General features: G+C 42.5%; 2 protein-coding genes across 3 annotated transcripts; one reads left to right on the forward strand and one right to left on the reverse strand.

Moving 5' to 3' along the window:
- The first annotated feature begins 3526 nt into the window (after nt 1–3526).
- LOC121326111 (lactosylceramide alpha-2,3-sialyltransferase-like) lies at nt 3527–4978 on the forward strand. The gene is made up of 3 exons (XM_041269280.1): nt 3527–3752; nt 4220–4369; nt 4738–4978. Exons 2-3 carry the CDS (start codon nt 4253–4255, stop codon nt 4906–4908), a joined length of 288 nt encoding a protein of 95 aa, XP_041125214.1. The 5' UTR covers nt 3527–3752; nt 4220–4252; the 3' UTR covers nt 4909–4978.
- Nucleotides 4979–5520: 542 nt separating this feature from the next.
- On the reverse strand, nt 5521–12267 carry LOC121326110 (Hermansky-Pudlak syndrome 1 protein homolog). Of its 2 annotated transcripts, XM_041269278.1 has the most exons (19): nt 12099–12267; nt 11689–11805; nt 11322–11456; nt 10915–11057; nt 10617–10725; nt 10200–10360; nt 9694–9796; nt 9213–9332; nt 8865–8916; nt 8629–8690; nt 8176–8343; nt 7753–7932; nt 7544–7620; nt 7162–7293; nt 6775–6840; nt 6392–6536; nt 6085–6198; nt 5821–5903; nt 5521–5695 (listed from the first exon to the last, which is right to left on the reverse strand). In XM_041269278.1, exons 2-19 carry the CDS (start codon nt 11803–11805, stop codon nt 5533–5535), a joined length of 2130 nt encoding a protein of 709 aa, XP_041125212.1. In that variant the 5' UTR covers nt 12099–12267; the 3' UTR covers nt 5521–5532. The 2 variants fall into 2 exon arrangements, with proteins under 2 accessions (XP_041125212.1, XP_041125213.1); XM_041269279.1 differs by lacking the exons at nt 11322–11456; nt 11689–11805; nt 12099–12267 and having other exon boundaries at nt 10962–11053.
- Between the last annotated feature and the right edge of the window lie 3891 nt (nt 12268–16158).

The raw sequence follows: 16158 nt of genomic DNA on the forward strand, positions 1-16158 counted from the left end.
ATTATGCGCTTTCTTTGTTTCCTTTAAAAATACACTATGTCTTGCATTGAAAATACAAATCTGGGAGCATCTGTAAATTGTTTGGTTGTGTATGCACGCAGCATTTAAGTGCAGCTATGTAGGTCAGCAAATGATAGGCATATAAATCGGTGATAGCTTAAAAAATGAAAAACAAAAACTGTGAATGAGCTGTTTCCTGTAAAGACAACGAGCTGTTTGTTTCAGAATCCTGAAAAACTCTAAACCCGTACAGTACTTCTGTTGCAGATAAATGCGTAACGCCATGCGCAAACAGCAAGCAGCCCCGCTTCACTGTGCGCTGTACGGGACGCATCGCGTCGCAGCCTTTTTTACTGCGCAAAGTGGTCGCAGCTGTTGTTCATACTTTAAATACAGACTGCATTCGAGAAATTGGATACATTTACATTTAAGCAGATGTGCTGAGTTTGTACCTCCATACAAGAAGATTAAATTGTTGGTACATAAAGAACCCGAAAGGAAGAATTTCAACCGTTATTCAGAGAGACGGGGGTATGTGACAGTGAGATATTTGAGGTATTTTAGAACGGCAGATGTAAATCTAAATGATCAAGTAATGGATGTTGTAAATATTCACATGTATCACAAGGGTATGGTACATCTACAGTTAATTTCTTGTTTACATAAGGGAGAAAGCAACATAAAGTTAATACAATCCTTGAACAGGGAATATCGGGACAATACTTCCACTGTATAACTGTAACAGTTTTTTTTAAATGTTCGAATAGTTTGTCATTTATACCTTTATCTTTTTGAGGTACAGCATTAGATTTTACAGTTCCTCGGTAGACCAGCACACTCCATAATCCGACACAATTTTCTGGTCCCAAGCGATGCTGGATTATGTTTTTACCGTAATGTGTTATACCTTGCCCATTACTCAGTACAATTACTCATATTTGTTCAGATTCCTTTTAATGTACTGGAGAAAGCATTAATATTACAAACAGAGGGATATTCACAAAGATGCAACGTACACTTCATGTTGATAACGTGACCTCAATTGACATGTTTACAGCTCTGCATTTGTGTGTGTGAGAGGAGAGGCAGAATACCGTGTGTGCGCATACAGTATGAAGGGTTGGGGAGGAGGGAAAGTGTGTGGAAGGAAAAGAAAACAAACAGCAAGGGAAATAACTTACCACATGGTTTCAGTATCAAAGGGCAGTGGGGCAGGCTTTTAGCACTGAAGTATAAAACTCAAAAGGCAGATCGTATCACTCAAAAAAAATCACATTAACAGCATTTCCATTGATCCTATCATAAAGGCTACTAGCAAAACGTTTCCATTGACTCTGTCCTTGTTAATCCCATTCATAGTACATTTATTTAGGTAACTGTAGTGCTGATAGTTAAAGACTAGAAATATTGGGACATGCTGTTTAGATCAAATCAGCATGGCATTTTCTTTTTTGTTTTATTTAAACCAGTGTCCTATATCATATTTAATACACATAATAATACTTTTAGAAAATGCAACCATGTTAAGACGTGTGTGTGTGTGTGTGTGTGTGTGTGTGTGTGTGTGTGTGTGTGTGTGTGTGTGTGTGTGTGTGTGTGCCCGCGCGCGCATTGGTGAGAACTAACCAGTGATTTATGTATTTATTTGACCATTGGAGGGAGTTTAAACCATAGCACATGACGTGATTATTTTGTAGGAAATTCTGAGGTTTAGCGTTTGAGGTACTGTAGTGCAAAAAAAAAAACCAAAACAACAATGAACATTTAAAACAAATATGTAGGTCCTGGTTGTGCTACAGGGAAAAATAGGTATAGGTGGGGTCACCAGGGTGTAAATACAGAACTATCTCACTCAAATTAAAATTGCCCTCTACAGTTAAAGAGAAGATTATATGGTGTGTTGATTCAGTGGGCAAAACTAGTGAACCATCAAGTAGAAGCTTGTGAGTACTATGTAGTGTAATCAGTGTTTGTGGTGATAGGAACACACTCGGCTTAGCTTATACAATTTTTCAACTAGGATACACATATGAATGTGTGCTTTTTCCAAAACCTCTCTCAATATTGACGTTGAATGATGGAACGGAAGACTTATGGAACACTGAATTTTGACAATAGAGATAGTTCATGCTAACCTTGCTTGTGTGATCCACCTCTGTAGCAGTCTTCAGCAACTAAGGTGAGTACGCGGTTTCAGTTTTGACAGTATTGCTCTGTAAGTATAGCCTGACGTCCTCAAGGTGCAGAGTGCAACAAAACAGAAAGTCTGCACCCCGACACCATGGGTTTGTTCTTGTGTGGCAGGCAGAAGAACCTCTTGTTGTCCATTGTTCTCCTGGCTGGGTGTTACACTGTACTGCTCTGCCCTGCATACTTCCCCAGGCAGCTGACAATCTGGAGAGAACACAGCATGGAGCACAAGCTTGTTGAGGTAAAATACACACAAACCCAAGAGAGACTTCAATACACAAACACCGATACACCAACTCCTGCATCTACATTGGCCAACCTAACAGGAGTCTTTTTCTCTATACACGGCTTGACATGAGTTTCCGAATAATATGCATGTCTTTCATGCACTGTTCCTTATAGATGGGGAAGTAAATAATGCTGAGAGCAATAAAGAATAGGGAATTTAGGTGCAATAAACTATTTTCAATAATAGTGTAAATTGTAGTTTCATTTTAAAACCTTTGGGGAATATTTATGTTATAGATTGTGCAATAGACAGGGAAGCCCAGTTATCCAGCCATCAAGAGCTTTTTGTTGTCCAAGGTAGTTCCTAGTCTTAGAACAGCCTTAAGAAGTTCTCTGCATTTAGGGAAATACATCAAAAGCGCTTGTTGTTTTTGGCCTTGCTATTATCTTGTTCTCGACTCAGTGAAGGCAGGACTTACTTCGCCTCTTTCAGGTTCTGCAGAACCGTTCCACCTCCCTCCTGTCCCAGTCCTGTCGCCCTGGCTGGAGCCGGGTCAAGCTCAGAGAGGCTTACCAAGGCCAGCTCCCTCCTGGGGTCTCAGTGTTCCTGCAGGGAGGAGTCTTAGGCACACTTCGAGAGACTCCCCCCTCCCCTGGGTCTGTAGGGGAGTGACGAGCAGGCTGTGCCCTGCAAGGACTGCTCCAGACCAGCCTATCCTTCGAGCTAGGGGGTGCAGAGATGGAGCCAGCTGGGACCGCACACCGAGCACAGGGTTCACTCAGGGTATGTATCACACACTTGTAGTAAAAATGGACTCTACAAGACAGATCAAATAACTAAAGAATTTGTATTTGGCATACCAGATATGCATTCTGTAATAAATCTAAACCTCCAGACTGTACAAATGACTGCCTCAAATTGATAGGATAACAAACGACCCTCTAAAAAAGGTTGGTGAAAGCAGCAGTAAAAGAGAGCAACGTCCTCAGTGTGCCATGTGTTTGTGCCTGGTAGTCTCTTTTAGCTTTTACAGATCCAAGGTGCCTGGTCTGGACCTGAGAATGCTACATACAACCTCTACCCATTATGTCACAATTCTATCATTTGTTACAGTCGTCTTTGTTATTACTGAATTCATGGTATTATTCATACCCCTCATGCCAGGTTAAACAGTCTGGTTTTGAGGAGGACGTTGGCTACAGAACTACCGTCTGTCTGACCTACCCAGAGGGGGCGCCCCACTCTGCCAGACAGCACAGCAATACCTCACTGCTGGTTGTGGCGCTGTACAAGAGACCTAGACTGGTTCACCACAGTTATGGCCAAGCAATCTGTAAGCGATCTGTATCTCTCAGTTTTTTCACTTATTTAAATTTAAGATGGGAATTCATTAGCAGCTAAAAAAAAAACACCGTGATGTTTACCTATATTAATATTTACCCCCTTAAAAATAATGCTTAGATTCAGTACCATCATATACATCACCAGAAAATCTGTGCATACAAAGTATAGCCTGTACTTTTATTAATAATTGCCTTAAAAGTACTGTACCACCTCCTGTCTAAGACTGTGCAGCCCTTGCTGACACAATTACAAAGAAAAGTAGATTCCCCCAAATGTTCTGTTATTTTCTGCAATTTATGAAGGAAATATGATCTTCCTAGAAAGACCACATATATTCTGTACAGCAGTTAAACAGCCAGAACCTTCTTATACCACATGCTGCACTGTAGAGGTGTAGAGCTCCTGTACTTCCGTTATTTAACAAGGCAGTCTTCCTTCCTTTGTTTTTCTGTGTAGGGTTGGTGAACTAAGCTGTGGTTCTGGCAGACAATGTGGAGTCTTCATGCTGAAAACTCCAGAATCCTGAACCCCGAGATCATCCGGGAGACCGCGTTGGGTTTCCTGGAGTACCCCACACTCCAACAAAGCCTAATCAGTCTCAGCCAGGTCAGCGTCACCCTTAAATTTCTGCATTCCCAGAAACACGACTGTTAATCTTGATTATGCTGATATATGCTTGCTGAATTGTTAATAAATATGCTTGCTGAATTATTTGTCAGTCCTGAGCCTGAATAATGCAAGGGTTCTATTGCCGATGTGCTGTGGCTATTTTGGCTGCTTCACAGGATACCTTGTGCAAGACCAGTATCCAACGATGTTACAATGAAAAGCTGCCAGTTGTCTCACAACACCTGTTAGTGAGTCACGTTGTTAAATACAAAAGGGGGTGGGCAACGATGCTAAAATCTAAAGCCTTTTAAAGTTAAGTTCTACTCTGCCAGCAACTAAAAACTACTCGTCTTTCTTTCTGGTAGAAGGTGCCCACTCTGGGTGTGATGGCAGTCGTCATGGTGCTTCATCTGTGTGACAAGGTCAGTCTAGCGGGGTTTGGATATGACCTGAAACACCGCAAGGGCCCCCTGAACTACTACAAGACTCTGAGCATGGACGCCATGGGGGCGCAGTCACTTCAACGGGGGAGCTGAGAAAATTCATGAGCTGCAGCAGTGAATGACCTGACTGGAGGGGGTCAGCTGGTAGCCCAGAACTCTGGTTCTGGAAGTCTGATGGATCACCATAGCGACAGCTCATGTTATCCACTAGGAACATGGAAGACTTATTCGGTTGTAAATAGAGACAAGAATGCTTATTTTAAATTTCCTGTGCACTACCATGTTATGCAATCATTTATTAAAGTAAATAAAAAAAAATAATAATAAAATAAAAAAACCTTTAACATAAATGAATGCTCATGAGGAAGCATTAACACAGATTTCAATCCAAAATTAAAAAAAACAAAAACAAAAACAAAAAAAAACACTTTGGCCCTGTTGAGCTTTTACTTTCCCATACAAGCTGTGGCGAGTTTTTTCTTTTTTTACTAGGAAATCATCTGCATTAACATTTTCAAATGTCACCAACATTGAACTCCAGGGAGGCCACGTGTTATTGTCTTATCAATCAGTCTTGTGCAATGGGGGTTCAAGATGGCTCAGCCTGGGAAAGACCTCTACAGCAAGGGCATTAGGGGGGCTCCCTGGAGCAGAGTGGGCAGCACCTCTTCAAACTAGGGGAAATCAAGAGGTTCCGGAGCAGCTTGGAGAACACTTCTACAGCAGGGGGATTCTCGTGGGCTCCCATAGCTTCTTGGCCAGCTCACAGCAGTGCTGGACGATGCAGTCAGTGGGAATCACCCCGAGGTGGATGGTCAGCAACTCATAACATTTCACGATCTCAGTGTGATGGTCCTTGCTGTAGTACCTCAGAAGCTTCCTGTAGGGGAGCCAAAAACAGGAGTATTTAATTAACAAGAAAAAAAGCCACAGGACAGTGGGGAGTGACCTGTAGAGACAGCGTGATGCAGGAAAAGCAGGACCAGATTTTAAATATACCAGTACCTGTAATAGTCACCAGCGAGCATCCCTATCGGGGCAGAGTCCTCAGACAGGACAGGCAGCTCAATCCCCTCTAACTTGTATCCCTGTGGGGAGGCAATGGTCCAGAGTAAGGTAAACAGTCATGCATAGGTTTACACAGATAGAAAATGCAAGTGCAATGTAACTGATTGAGTCTAGTCTGTAATTCCACCCAGAGGAAAATACCTGGACTTCCAATATTATATATATTTAAAAAAAAAAAAAAAAAAAAAACACAGGCCCTACCGTTTCACTCTCAAACCACAGGAAGTAGCAGAAGTAATAATCGCCATCTCTCAGGGTCACTGTAGTGTACCCTTTCTGTAGGTAGCGCCGTGCTGTTCCAACCAGAGACCACACCTAAAGAGAGAGGGAGGCGGTTATAGAAATTGGGCCTGGGCGTGTATTACTACTGTTGCCCCCCCCCCCCCCCAACAACAACAGACTTGGTATCTACTGAAGGCAAGAGGCCAAACAACTATTTGATAAAGGATTAAAGGAACATCCCATTCAGGCCTGTTCGTGAGGGGTGTCCCCTGTCTGCCTGTCCCACCTTGCTCTTAATGAAGTGAGCGAGCGGCCCCTTGCCCAACTCTGTGGTAGAGAGGTCCGTCACATTGAGGGAGGGGGCAATCATCTGCCCTGCCGTGCGATCCACGTAGATAAAGTGGACCAGTCCTGGGAAGTCCTCCAGGTAGGTACAGCTCAGGGTTAAGGAAGACACAGATCCAGCTTGGCACTGCAGAGGATAAGGAAAGAGCGACAGCGAGGAATAGCATAGAACAGCGGAGGAACCGGTATGAATTGAACACTCTACTGTACCATAACATTATTAGCTCTAGACAACTGAATTATCAATGTCTAATTACTGGCATTTATTGGGGTGCATATATTGACAGGGCCCTAGAGTAGGTGGCTACTGGACTGGAAGGATATGACACCATGGTGATGTTCCTTTTGCTCTTCACCAATAGGAAGTCCTTCCAATCCATAAGCTTTTCCCTGAAAATGAAAACAGGAAGAGGGTTACTGTTATGTAGCATAAGTGTGTCGGACTGTGTGAGTGGCAACGTTTATGAGACTAGTTTGTTTGTGACTGTATGTGGGACAGACCTGGTGAGAGAAAGGGTTTACAGTAGCAAATAGTATGAAGTGCAGAAGAAATCGTGGTAAATTCTTTATAAAAAACACAGTGCAGCTCAGGTGCTGTGTCCAGTACTGTGGCTGCCTGAAAGTACTGTCTCTGTGGATTAACTGTCTCATGTTTGATCACCTTGAGCACTGAAAACATCTCCAGTTTGTTTGATAAAAACAACCGCTTACTGCATCATGGCGAGGGCCTTCTCCTGCAGGCTCACTGAGAGGCGTTGAGGGCTCCTGTGACTCTGCACAACGAAGTAGTGCCTGTAGACAGCACACAACCAAGTCTTCATTGCACGGCAGGACATCAGCAGCCTGTGGACACACACATAGATCTTGTTTCCACTTGTAATTGGAAACTCCAGATTGAATAGAGATACAAAACAAAACAAAAAAAATCTCAACAACTCATCTGGTTCCTGGCTCGCATGGGAAGATTTAAAAATAGGTTTTAGTTCCAGGGATTGGACACACTGCAACACCCTACTTGCAGTCCCATCTCAGGAAGAGCCCCTTTGTCATACCAGAAGCTTTTTATCTGCCTATTAAGGGATGTTTTACTCACTCTCTGGAGGTTCCCTGCGCTGCTCTGGAAAATGCCTTGTTCTTGAAGTCAGTCCAGGTGTTCTGCAGCTGAGGAAACTAGGACATGACAATGTTTTAAAAATGCTCCATTTCATCTGAATGTCTTTAAATCAAGCCTGGGCTACACTGACTTACTGAAACAGCAAGGCACTGCTACCCGGTCTCTCGGCTCTAACCCCTGTGTGGTACCTGTATCTCATTGCTGCCCAGGGCCCGAATGAACTTGTCCAGCTTGTTACGGAGCTCAGAGAGGGGGGGCTGCATGCGGGGGAGCGAACCCCCCTCCTGTCCCTCACTCAGCTTCTTCTCCAGCACAGTGAACGCCTCGAGAAACTGGTATAGAGACACGGCCACCTGACTGTGTGGGATCTGAAGAGGGAGAGATACTCAATTCTCACTTTACTACAGCTAATAAAAATACATCTAGATTCTTATTCAAGCAATATGCCCTCTTTTTAAAAAAGTCATTGTCTTTTAAAAATGCCATTGCTTGTTGTCATATATTTGTAGGATTCACAGCTATAAAATTTCAGACTTAAATAAATAATAGCCAGCTTGCTGTTTAACAAGAGCACATCCCTTCAACCCACCCATAGCCAAGGCTTGTCTAACCTTGGTCAACAGCACCACTGAGATGCCCGGCCAGAGGGGCAGGCAGTACATGGAGTGAGGCATCATGGGACAGTAACCCTCCTTGAACGTGGCCTCCAGAAAGACCCTGCGGGGGGTCGCTGGGTCAGGGGGCTGGGACGCTTGGGTCTTCAGGCTGTCCTCTGCCATCTTAAAACAAGCAGAGCCATTAGGACAAATATCCAACAGGACTAAACATGAAGGAACCGGAGCCTATCAAGATAAATACAATGAGGTTACGTAGCAAGCAACTGAAGACTTCAAAACTATCAATCAAGCGATAAGGTAAAACAAAAAATAGTATACAGATGACTACTGGTGGCTGGAGTCAAGGCACCGGCAGTCTTGCACATTCAAATATACAAATAAGATGCTGTATATGCCTGTATACTGAGAGCAGAGTGCTTCCAACAGGAGGATGGGGATCAGTGTTACCTGAACATCGGGATCAACAAACTGAAAGACAGGCGTGCTCTTTCCTTCCATCTCAGCTGCATCTGAAATGAAAATACAGTGTCAGGTCAAGCCTCTTGTACCCAAGAGCCACCAAACCAACATCGAGAGGCTGCTGGACGCAGAACAGAGTTCACACAAAACCAGCCACAGTGCAGGACCAAGATGCGTTAATATAAAAACAAGCACACACACAAATCGAGCTTGTCTGCACCCACCTGACTCCCTGCCTGTGGGAGACGGCTCTGGGGTGTAGAACACTTCTGGACCCTAAAAAAAAAAAAAAAGTTTCACTTAAGATTATTATTTAAAGTTACATACAATACAGTTTCCTGTACAATACAGAGGCCAAAATTCTCCTTCAATGTGTTCTCCTCTATACCTCACTAAAACAAAACCCCAAACTCTCCTACAAACTGTACCCTTCCATACCTCACCATAACCAAGCACCCAACTCTCCCTCAATGTGTACCCTCTACACCTCATTATAACCAGGCACCCAACTCTCCCTCAACAGAACCCCTAACTTTCAAACTGCCCTCCCCTGGAAATGCCTCCAAGTGTACCTCTTGTGTTGTGCTGGGTGAGTTGGTGGTGTTAGTAGAAGTGCCCCCTCTTCCTCCTGCCCTCTGAATGGGGATGCTGCCACCGCTGCTGCTGCTGCTGTAGACAGGCTGTGTGGACAGCTGGGTGAGAGAGAAGCGGATCAGAACCAGTTACAAGTTCAGCCGAGTTGCTAGCCAATGAAAGCAGAGGGAATGGCTGACTGGCCAATGAAAAAGTTTAGCTAGTAAAGTAAGTTAGGCAAACTGTGGGCATGTTTGTAAGTGAACTGGTTAGTATGGTGTGGGAAGTTTGTTTTGTTATAATTGCAAAGGAAATTTGCAATACTTTTATAATAATAAATCACTAAACAAAGTGTATTGGACAAAGTGCCTAACACTTGTGAACACCACCAAACATGATCTGTGGTTTACATGGCCAAACTATTGAATCAGCCCTGGTGGTTCATCAAACCTCCAGGACAAGTCCTTTGGTCCTGCCTACCTCGAGGGCTGTATCGTCCAGCTCATTGTTGCTAGGATACAGGTTCTGTACCAGGAGGATCAAGGCCAGCAGGTCAGAGGGCTTGAGCGAACTGGCGTTGCGGCTGCAGGGAGACAAACGAAAGACATTAAAACAGCAGTAAACTGCAGCTCCTCCTTACTGCAGTTACCACTAGGGTCTGGTCAGCATTGAAACAGCTCGATAGGATTCAGTAGGGTATTTTACAATGATAATTCAATAAAAACCATTTTGTAAATGTTATCACAAAACAAACAGTTTTATTTCAAGCAATTTTATTTCTTAATCAAAAACCATCTGCATAAATCGACAATCAGAATAAAATACATTTATAATTACTGCATGAAGTACAAACTGAATGACTGCATGGCTAGTGCAATCATGCCTTAGTTACGAGACCAATGAAGGTAGTAATACTAGCAAGAATTATTAACAAGTGTTTTTATATAATTGGACAAATGAAGTGTTACGATAAAGAGCAGGGTTACCTGGAGTAGAAGGCGAGCAGCTTGGTGTTCACCAATATGAAAGCATGCAGCACCTCTTCCCCAGCCCGCTCGGGGCTCCCGTTGATCTGCTGCACCACACGCCGCTCCAGGAACTCGATGCACTGCTCACACAGCGTGGGGTGGATCAGCCGCTCCACCGCCTGCCACCACAGGGGGACACAGAGAGCAGGTCAGTGAGGGGGAGAGACACATGGCTAACAAAGTAAATGAAAGGAAAGTGAATGAGCACTGACAGGCACAAGAGGCGAGGCGAGCAAACAAGCTAAATCACAAACAACCAACATCACATCAAGCAGTTCCAATTCACTCCATGATTTTAATAATGGGGAAATTAATCTCCCTTTTCATGTTCCATAAAGACAAATTTCTCTCTGCTCACTTTCTCCGCTACCTCACCTCCACTAGAAAGCTCTGGTCCTGTTCTCTCAGGAGACTGTACGTTTCCAGAAGGCTTTGCAGCATCTTCCAGAGCTGAATCCGCTGCTCTGTGTCCTGGGGTCGGAGCCTGGGGGAGGAGGAGAGGTGTGAGGGAGAAACAGTTTACTCCTTTAATGAAACAAAAAGGCTACTCAAATTCAAAATGAATGAATGACAAAAATATATTAGCATGCAGCTATCTGGCCTGTACTGCAATTGATCAAATCTCAAAGCACGCGTTGCCGTTTCAGTTTTATTTTCTTAATAAAGTTCCTACTCCTTCCTCAGGAGGGCGCTGTTGAGGGTCACCATGCCGAAGTGCACCTCGATCAGCTTCTTCATCACGTAGATCTTCCTCCTCAAGTCTGCCTCAGTCTCCTCTCCATCCCCGTTGACAGCAATGTACAGGCATTCTCCAAACTGCAACACAGAAACCAAGATAAACATCACATTCTTTTATTGTCTTTAACATTCTACACAAGTCTAAAAAAAGTCTAGAGGAGATTGAAATGGTCTTGAACAGGGGAAGCAGAAGTGAGTCCACCCTCCCAAAAGTCAACCACTAATCCCTAAATACAGGCCCATCCTACAGGGATGTTTTTTTTTTGGTAATGTTAGGAACGCAATAGTTAGTCTTACATATCACACAATAAAATATGATTATATCATTATTCCACAGGGTACCTGGTGGAGGATATAGAGATGGGTGTTCTCTGTGACAAAGGAGGTGTAGGTGTCGTTAATCTTTTCAATCAGGGTGCTGCAGGAGATGATCAGAGGAGCGAACAGGGTGTTGAAGCTGTCTTCAAATGCAGGGTACTGGAGAGGGAGGAGAGAGAGGAAAGAGTAGCAATTCCACCACCTGGGCACACCTTAAACCTTCTCACTCACATGACCGATCGGTCTATTTTAGATGTAATCAAATCAAACAATTAAATTAGCAATAAGATTTGTATTTTATCTTACATCTACTCCAGTGGAAGAGTTATGCACTACATTATTTTACTGTATAGGGGATCATGGCACTAAATATATAAGGCTGATGTCTCACTGTGTCTCCCTCATACTGCCTGGGTCCATACTGATCTTGAATGTTCTGCTCGAATTCACGGTCGGCCCAGTAGAACAGAACCTCTGCGCTTTCACTGGCCACCAGCAGACACTTCATCTGCAGGGAAACACAACAGGTCAGACAGGCAGGTCTCAGTAACATCCACCATTTTGAACACATACAGTACCTGCTCGACTTGAAATGCAAGACTGGCAGAAGGACTCTACTCCATTGACACACCAGTGTTTGTTGTACACTACAATGGATCAATGCATCATATATCCTTTTTATTTGTTTTCTAAAATCTCTTTTCATTACAACTCTTTTTAGATACCATTTAACGATTATACTATTTGCAAGTACAGTTCTTAAGAAAACTAGAACGTTATAAAACTATTTAGTAAACTTACTTCTTTGTTTCAGCAGATTTCACTTCAGTCTCATGTCTATCTGGTCTTCCAGCGAGTTTCCTTGTTTCAGTTTGTTCTACCGGTTGAATCGACTTGCAGATTTAGCTCGTGTTTAAATCAAACTTCAGTGTTCCTCCATTCTACTTCTTCAATAACTTGATCTTGATCATGTGATCGCGGCCCACGTGATGTCTAAGGCACTGGGCGTTCCCCTCTTAAAGATAAACTGCAACTGTTTATTTGATAATCGTAACTTAATTAATGCCTATTAAAACTACGATATATGCAACGGTGCTTGCAAACCCCAAGCCATGGTCTCCCAGGCTTCGTTGTTGAGTGAAAAGAAATCCATTGGACTTGGAAAAGTTAATGGTAAAGTTAAACTTTGCCATATCCTTATTCACTGGGACAGTGGGCAGCGCAGCCTGTTCAACTTGTATAATGCATTTTGGTTTGCTTTACCCGTCTCAGGTAACTTTCACTTATTTATTTTCTTTAAGAGAAGCAGGACTACACTTACCAGAATGCACTGGGGTGTGAAACAGTCCGAACGGTGCCAGTGAACGTGGAGTCATATGGTAACCCTATGTATTGTAATATGTAATGTATTATTTTATTTATTTATTTATTTTACACTGTATTTAAGACTAATCAACTCAATGGCTATTTTAAGAACATTTATTTAAAATTTGGAAAGACTTTAAAGTGTATACCCACAGTGTAAAATGTCTGCGAAAAGTGTTACAATAGAAAATACATTGTGAGCCATTTTAATGCAACACAGAGCTGTAAAACTGTTTTCGATTTTGTCCACACAAATGTCTACAATACCCCAAAGAATAATGTGATGTGTTACAGATTATTACCCTGTCATGCTTTGCCCTGTGCAGGATCCTATTACAAACATGTCTGTCATACCAAAACCTACCCAGCAACTGAGAATAAATATATATATATATATATATATATATATATATATATATATATATATATATATATATAATTTAATGAAAAGAAATGCGTCTGTCTGGCAAAATTACTTCAGAAGATGACCCAAAATGAATAAAATATGATATATTTTGATTTCCCTGCCAAAAATGCACTTAGTGCCCAAATATAAAAGTCTGTGGCATTCATGTTAGTGCACTAGCCTTTCGCTATTGGAGGGCTGGGTGTGAATCTAACTTTGGCCGAATAAGTTATAGTCTCATGGCGGGCTGTAGTCTCAGAAATAGAGGCCCAGGATTGTATGGGCATGGAGACTGTGTTTTGAATCCAGGATAGGCTAGCAGTGTAGATGATTGTATGGGCATGGAGACTGTGTTTTGAATCCAGGATAGGCTAGCAGTGTAGATGATTGTATGGGCATGGAGACTGTGTTTTGAATCCAGGATAGGCTAGCAGTGTAGATGATTGTATGGGCATGGAGACTGTGTTTTGAATCCAGGATAGGCTAGCAGTGTAGATGATTGTATGGGCATGGAGACTGTGTTTTGAATCCAGGATAGGCTAGCAGTGTAGATGATTGTATGGGCATGGAGACTGTGTTTTGAATCCAGGATAGGCTTGCAGCAAGCTTGCAGTGTAGATGGAGAATTGCTGCAGCTTGTGTTATTCTTGTTATAAGCCTAAACTATGGGGGTGCTCATGATGGATGGAAATGAGCAATAAAAAGTGGCCATGTTTGAAAAGTATTTAACATATGTTCTTGACATCTTGACGTACACTTTATGGGCTCATTCAAGACATTGAATACTTCGCTAGATCTAACCTCTCAAACCTGGCCCCTTTTCAGTGCCTGTTTTCATCTGTCACCTGCACCCCCCCATTATAGGCCTTTTGTGGGATTTATCCTAAAACAAGTCCAGGTACTTCCATCTACGATATTATGTGGAATGACCCCACTATGAGCCTCTCCTGAACCAGCGTGTCAATAGTTGCACCCAGTCACAATACCGTAAGCTCCCAGGCGATTTGGACAGGCAGCATGTGTCACATGCACCCACCTGCAGCCACTCATATTGGTGCTTAGGTCACAAAGATGACAATTGTGTCCATGGAAAATGATAGGCAATTTGTTTTACTTGCGTTTAAAATAAAGAAAGCTTAGGCACATCTCATTCCAGGTGATGCACTGTAGACTTTACTGTGACTATTAACAGACGGTGGATCCCTGCTCTGCTGATAAATGGAGAGGACCTCTGTCTCCAGTGCTGCCAATAACCCAACTAAATTCATCACAAAATGAAAAACATTTACAACTTCAAGACAACATTGCGGGGACAGTTCTCCAGCAAACTGACCCAACAACTACAGGACCTAATTTGTTGTTTACAGCACCAATGACACGTGTCCAAATCTTATGTCACAGGAAAAAAATTGAAAGTCAGCGTTTGCTCTCAGAAAGTTAATAACACTTCAGGGCTTCCACTTCAGAACTGGCGAATGAGCCCACATTCCCAAAATAGATTCCCAGGACAATTATCTTCATGCTAGGTTTGGTTACCTTTTGCACGGTATAGTTATCTAAAGAGAGTTTGTCTTGCAGAGGTAGCTTTATTTACTCTCCAGTTCAATCCAAACAATTACCTATATCTGTTTACAAAGCCAAACCATTTACAGTCCATACAATAGTTCATTAGGTATATTCAGAATTGTGTAGTTCAGTATGCAACTTCTTCATGGTTAGCGTCCTCTTAAACCTTCCTGCTGTGGCTTCCTGTACCTCTATCCCAGCTCTTGTTCCCGGTTCCCTCTCGCCTCTTCCAGCCTTTCATGGTCATGGAGAGCGGCTGGTGTGGATTATCCTGGTTAGTCCCAGACTTCGGGAATGCTTTGCATAGCTGCAGGGTTTGGCAGATGGGATTGTTTCCCATCATGGGCTGCTTCACAACATTGTTCTGACAAGACAATTCCCATTCTTGCCACAACAAAGCGAGAGGCGGGCTGCCGGGAACATCTGCTGCCCTGGCGCTGCAAAAAAAGGTCTGGTTTAAAAGAACACCCCTTTGAGGTGCTAGTGTTTACCTGCGCAATAATACCCACTTTGCGTAGCTCTGTGTTTATTATCAGAGCTAATATTTTTTGGTATTAATTTACTATCACATATTTTTACAAATACGTGGAAAAGTTTAACGTTGACAGGATATATGGTTCTGAAAATGAAGAAAGAAGTGTGTGTTGAAAGGGAAACAGTCTGTATTATCAGGGAAAAAGTCAAAGTTGACACAATTTTAAAGAGAATATTTGACCTGGAATTCTTTTTTTTTTTTTTAACTGACAGTATTGTTTACCTACAGAGCAGTACAGCAAGATAACTCCGCTTTTAAAAGCAAAGACAATGTGTGGCCCTCAGTGGGAGTGTAAATGAACAGAATTCAAGTGATTCTAACATATCCAGACATTTTTAAATCTAGTAATAAACGCACAGGACATTACACATTTAACATGGATTAACACAATGGTTTGTTATTAAAAATGTTTTTATATAATATCAGTTTAATTTCCTTTTGAGGACAAGTGTGGTGCATGTTTTGTGCTTAGGGAAAAATGTAGTAAATTGATCCATTGTGCTGGAATCACATAGCTGAATAAAAAAGGTGACAGGCTTTGTATCTGGGTTGATATACAGAGCTGCTCAGCCACCATGAACAGTGTGCATGCCTGAAAACAGCTTGCTCTTCACATCTCAGTGTATCATTAAAAGATAAGTTATAAATCAGTGAAAAAACATGTCGGGAGAGATTGATCACCCCTGGGTCTCAGAAAGCAAACTTTGCGGCATTTAATAAAACACGAATGGCACACTGTCTTCTCTAACTAGTGTCTCTCTTGTGGGCTTGATTATCACCGAGTTCCCAAGGCTTGTGCTACACATTGACTGGCCAGAGAGGTGGGAGGAGAAGGCAACAAGCCAGCTACTGGTATGTTACATTGTATGTGTCTCCTAATACGATAGCTTTACATGTTGCTTGTGATTATATATCCAGTACAGTGAAAACCTCTTAATGTATGATCTTTGTATGCCTTCGTTTTGATCATGTAAAGTTGTTGACTTGAT

The sequence above is a fragment of the Polyodon spathula genome, chromosome 13, assembly GCF_017654505.1.
Source record: "Polyodon spathula isolate WHYD16114869_AA chromosome 13, ASM1765450v1, whole genome shotgun sequence".
Lineage (NCBI taxonomy): Eukaryota > Metazoa > Chordata > Actinopteri > Acipenseriformes > Polyodontidae > Polyodon > Polyodon spathula.

Excerpts from the sequence above, each read along its gene's own strand:
- LOC121326110 (XM_041269278.1), bottom strand. The coding sequence starts at position 11,805 with ATGAAGTGTCTGCTGGTGGCCAGTGAAAGCGCAGAGGTTCTGTTCTAC. Across the intron at positions 9,797-10,199 it reads CTGCTCGCCTTCTACTCCAG|CCGCAACGCCAGTTCGCTCA; the intron begins GTAACCCTGCTC and ends GTCTCCCTGCAG. Across the intron at positions 5,696-5,820 it reads CTCGCTGGTGACTATTACAG|GAAGCTTCTGAGGTACTACA; the intron begins GTACTGGTATAT and ends GCTCCCCTACAG.
- LOC121326111 (XM_041269280.1), top strand. The coding sequence starts at position 4,253 with ATGTGGAGTCTTCATGCTGAAAACTCCAGAATCCTGAACCCCGAGATC. Across the intron at positions 4,370-4,737 it reads GCCTAATCAGTCTCAGCCAG|AAGGTGCCCACTCTGGGTGT; the intron begins GTCAGCGTCACC and ends TCTTTCTGGTAG.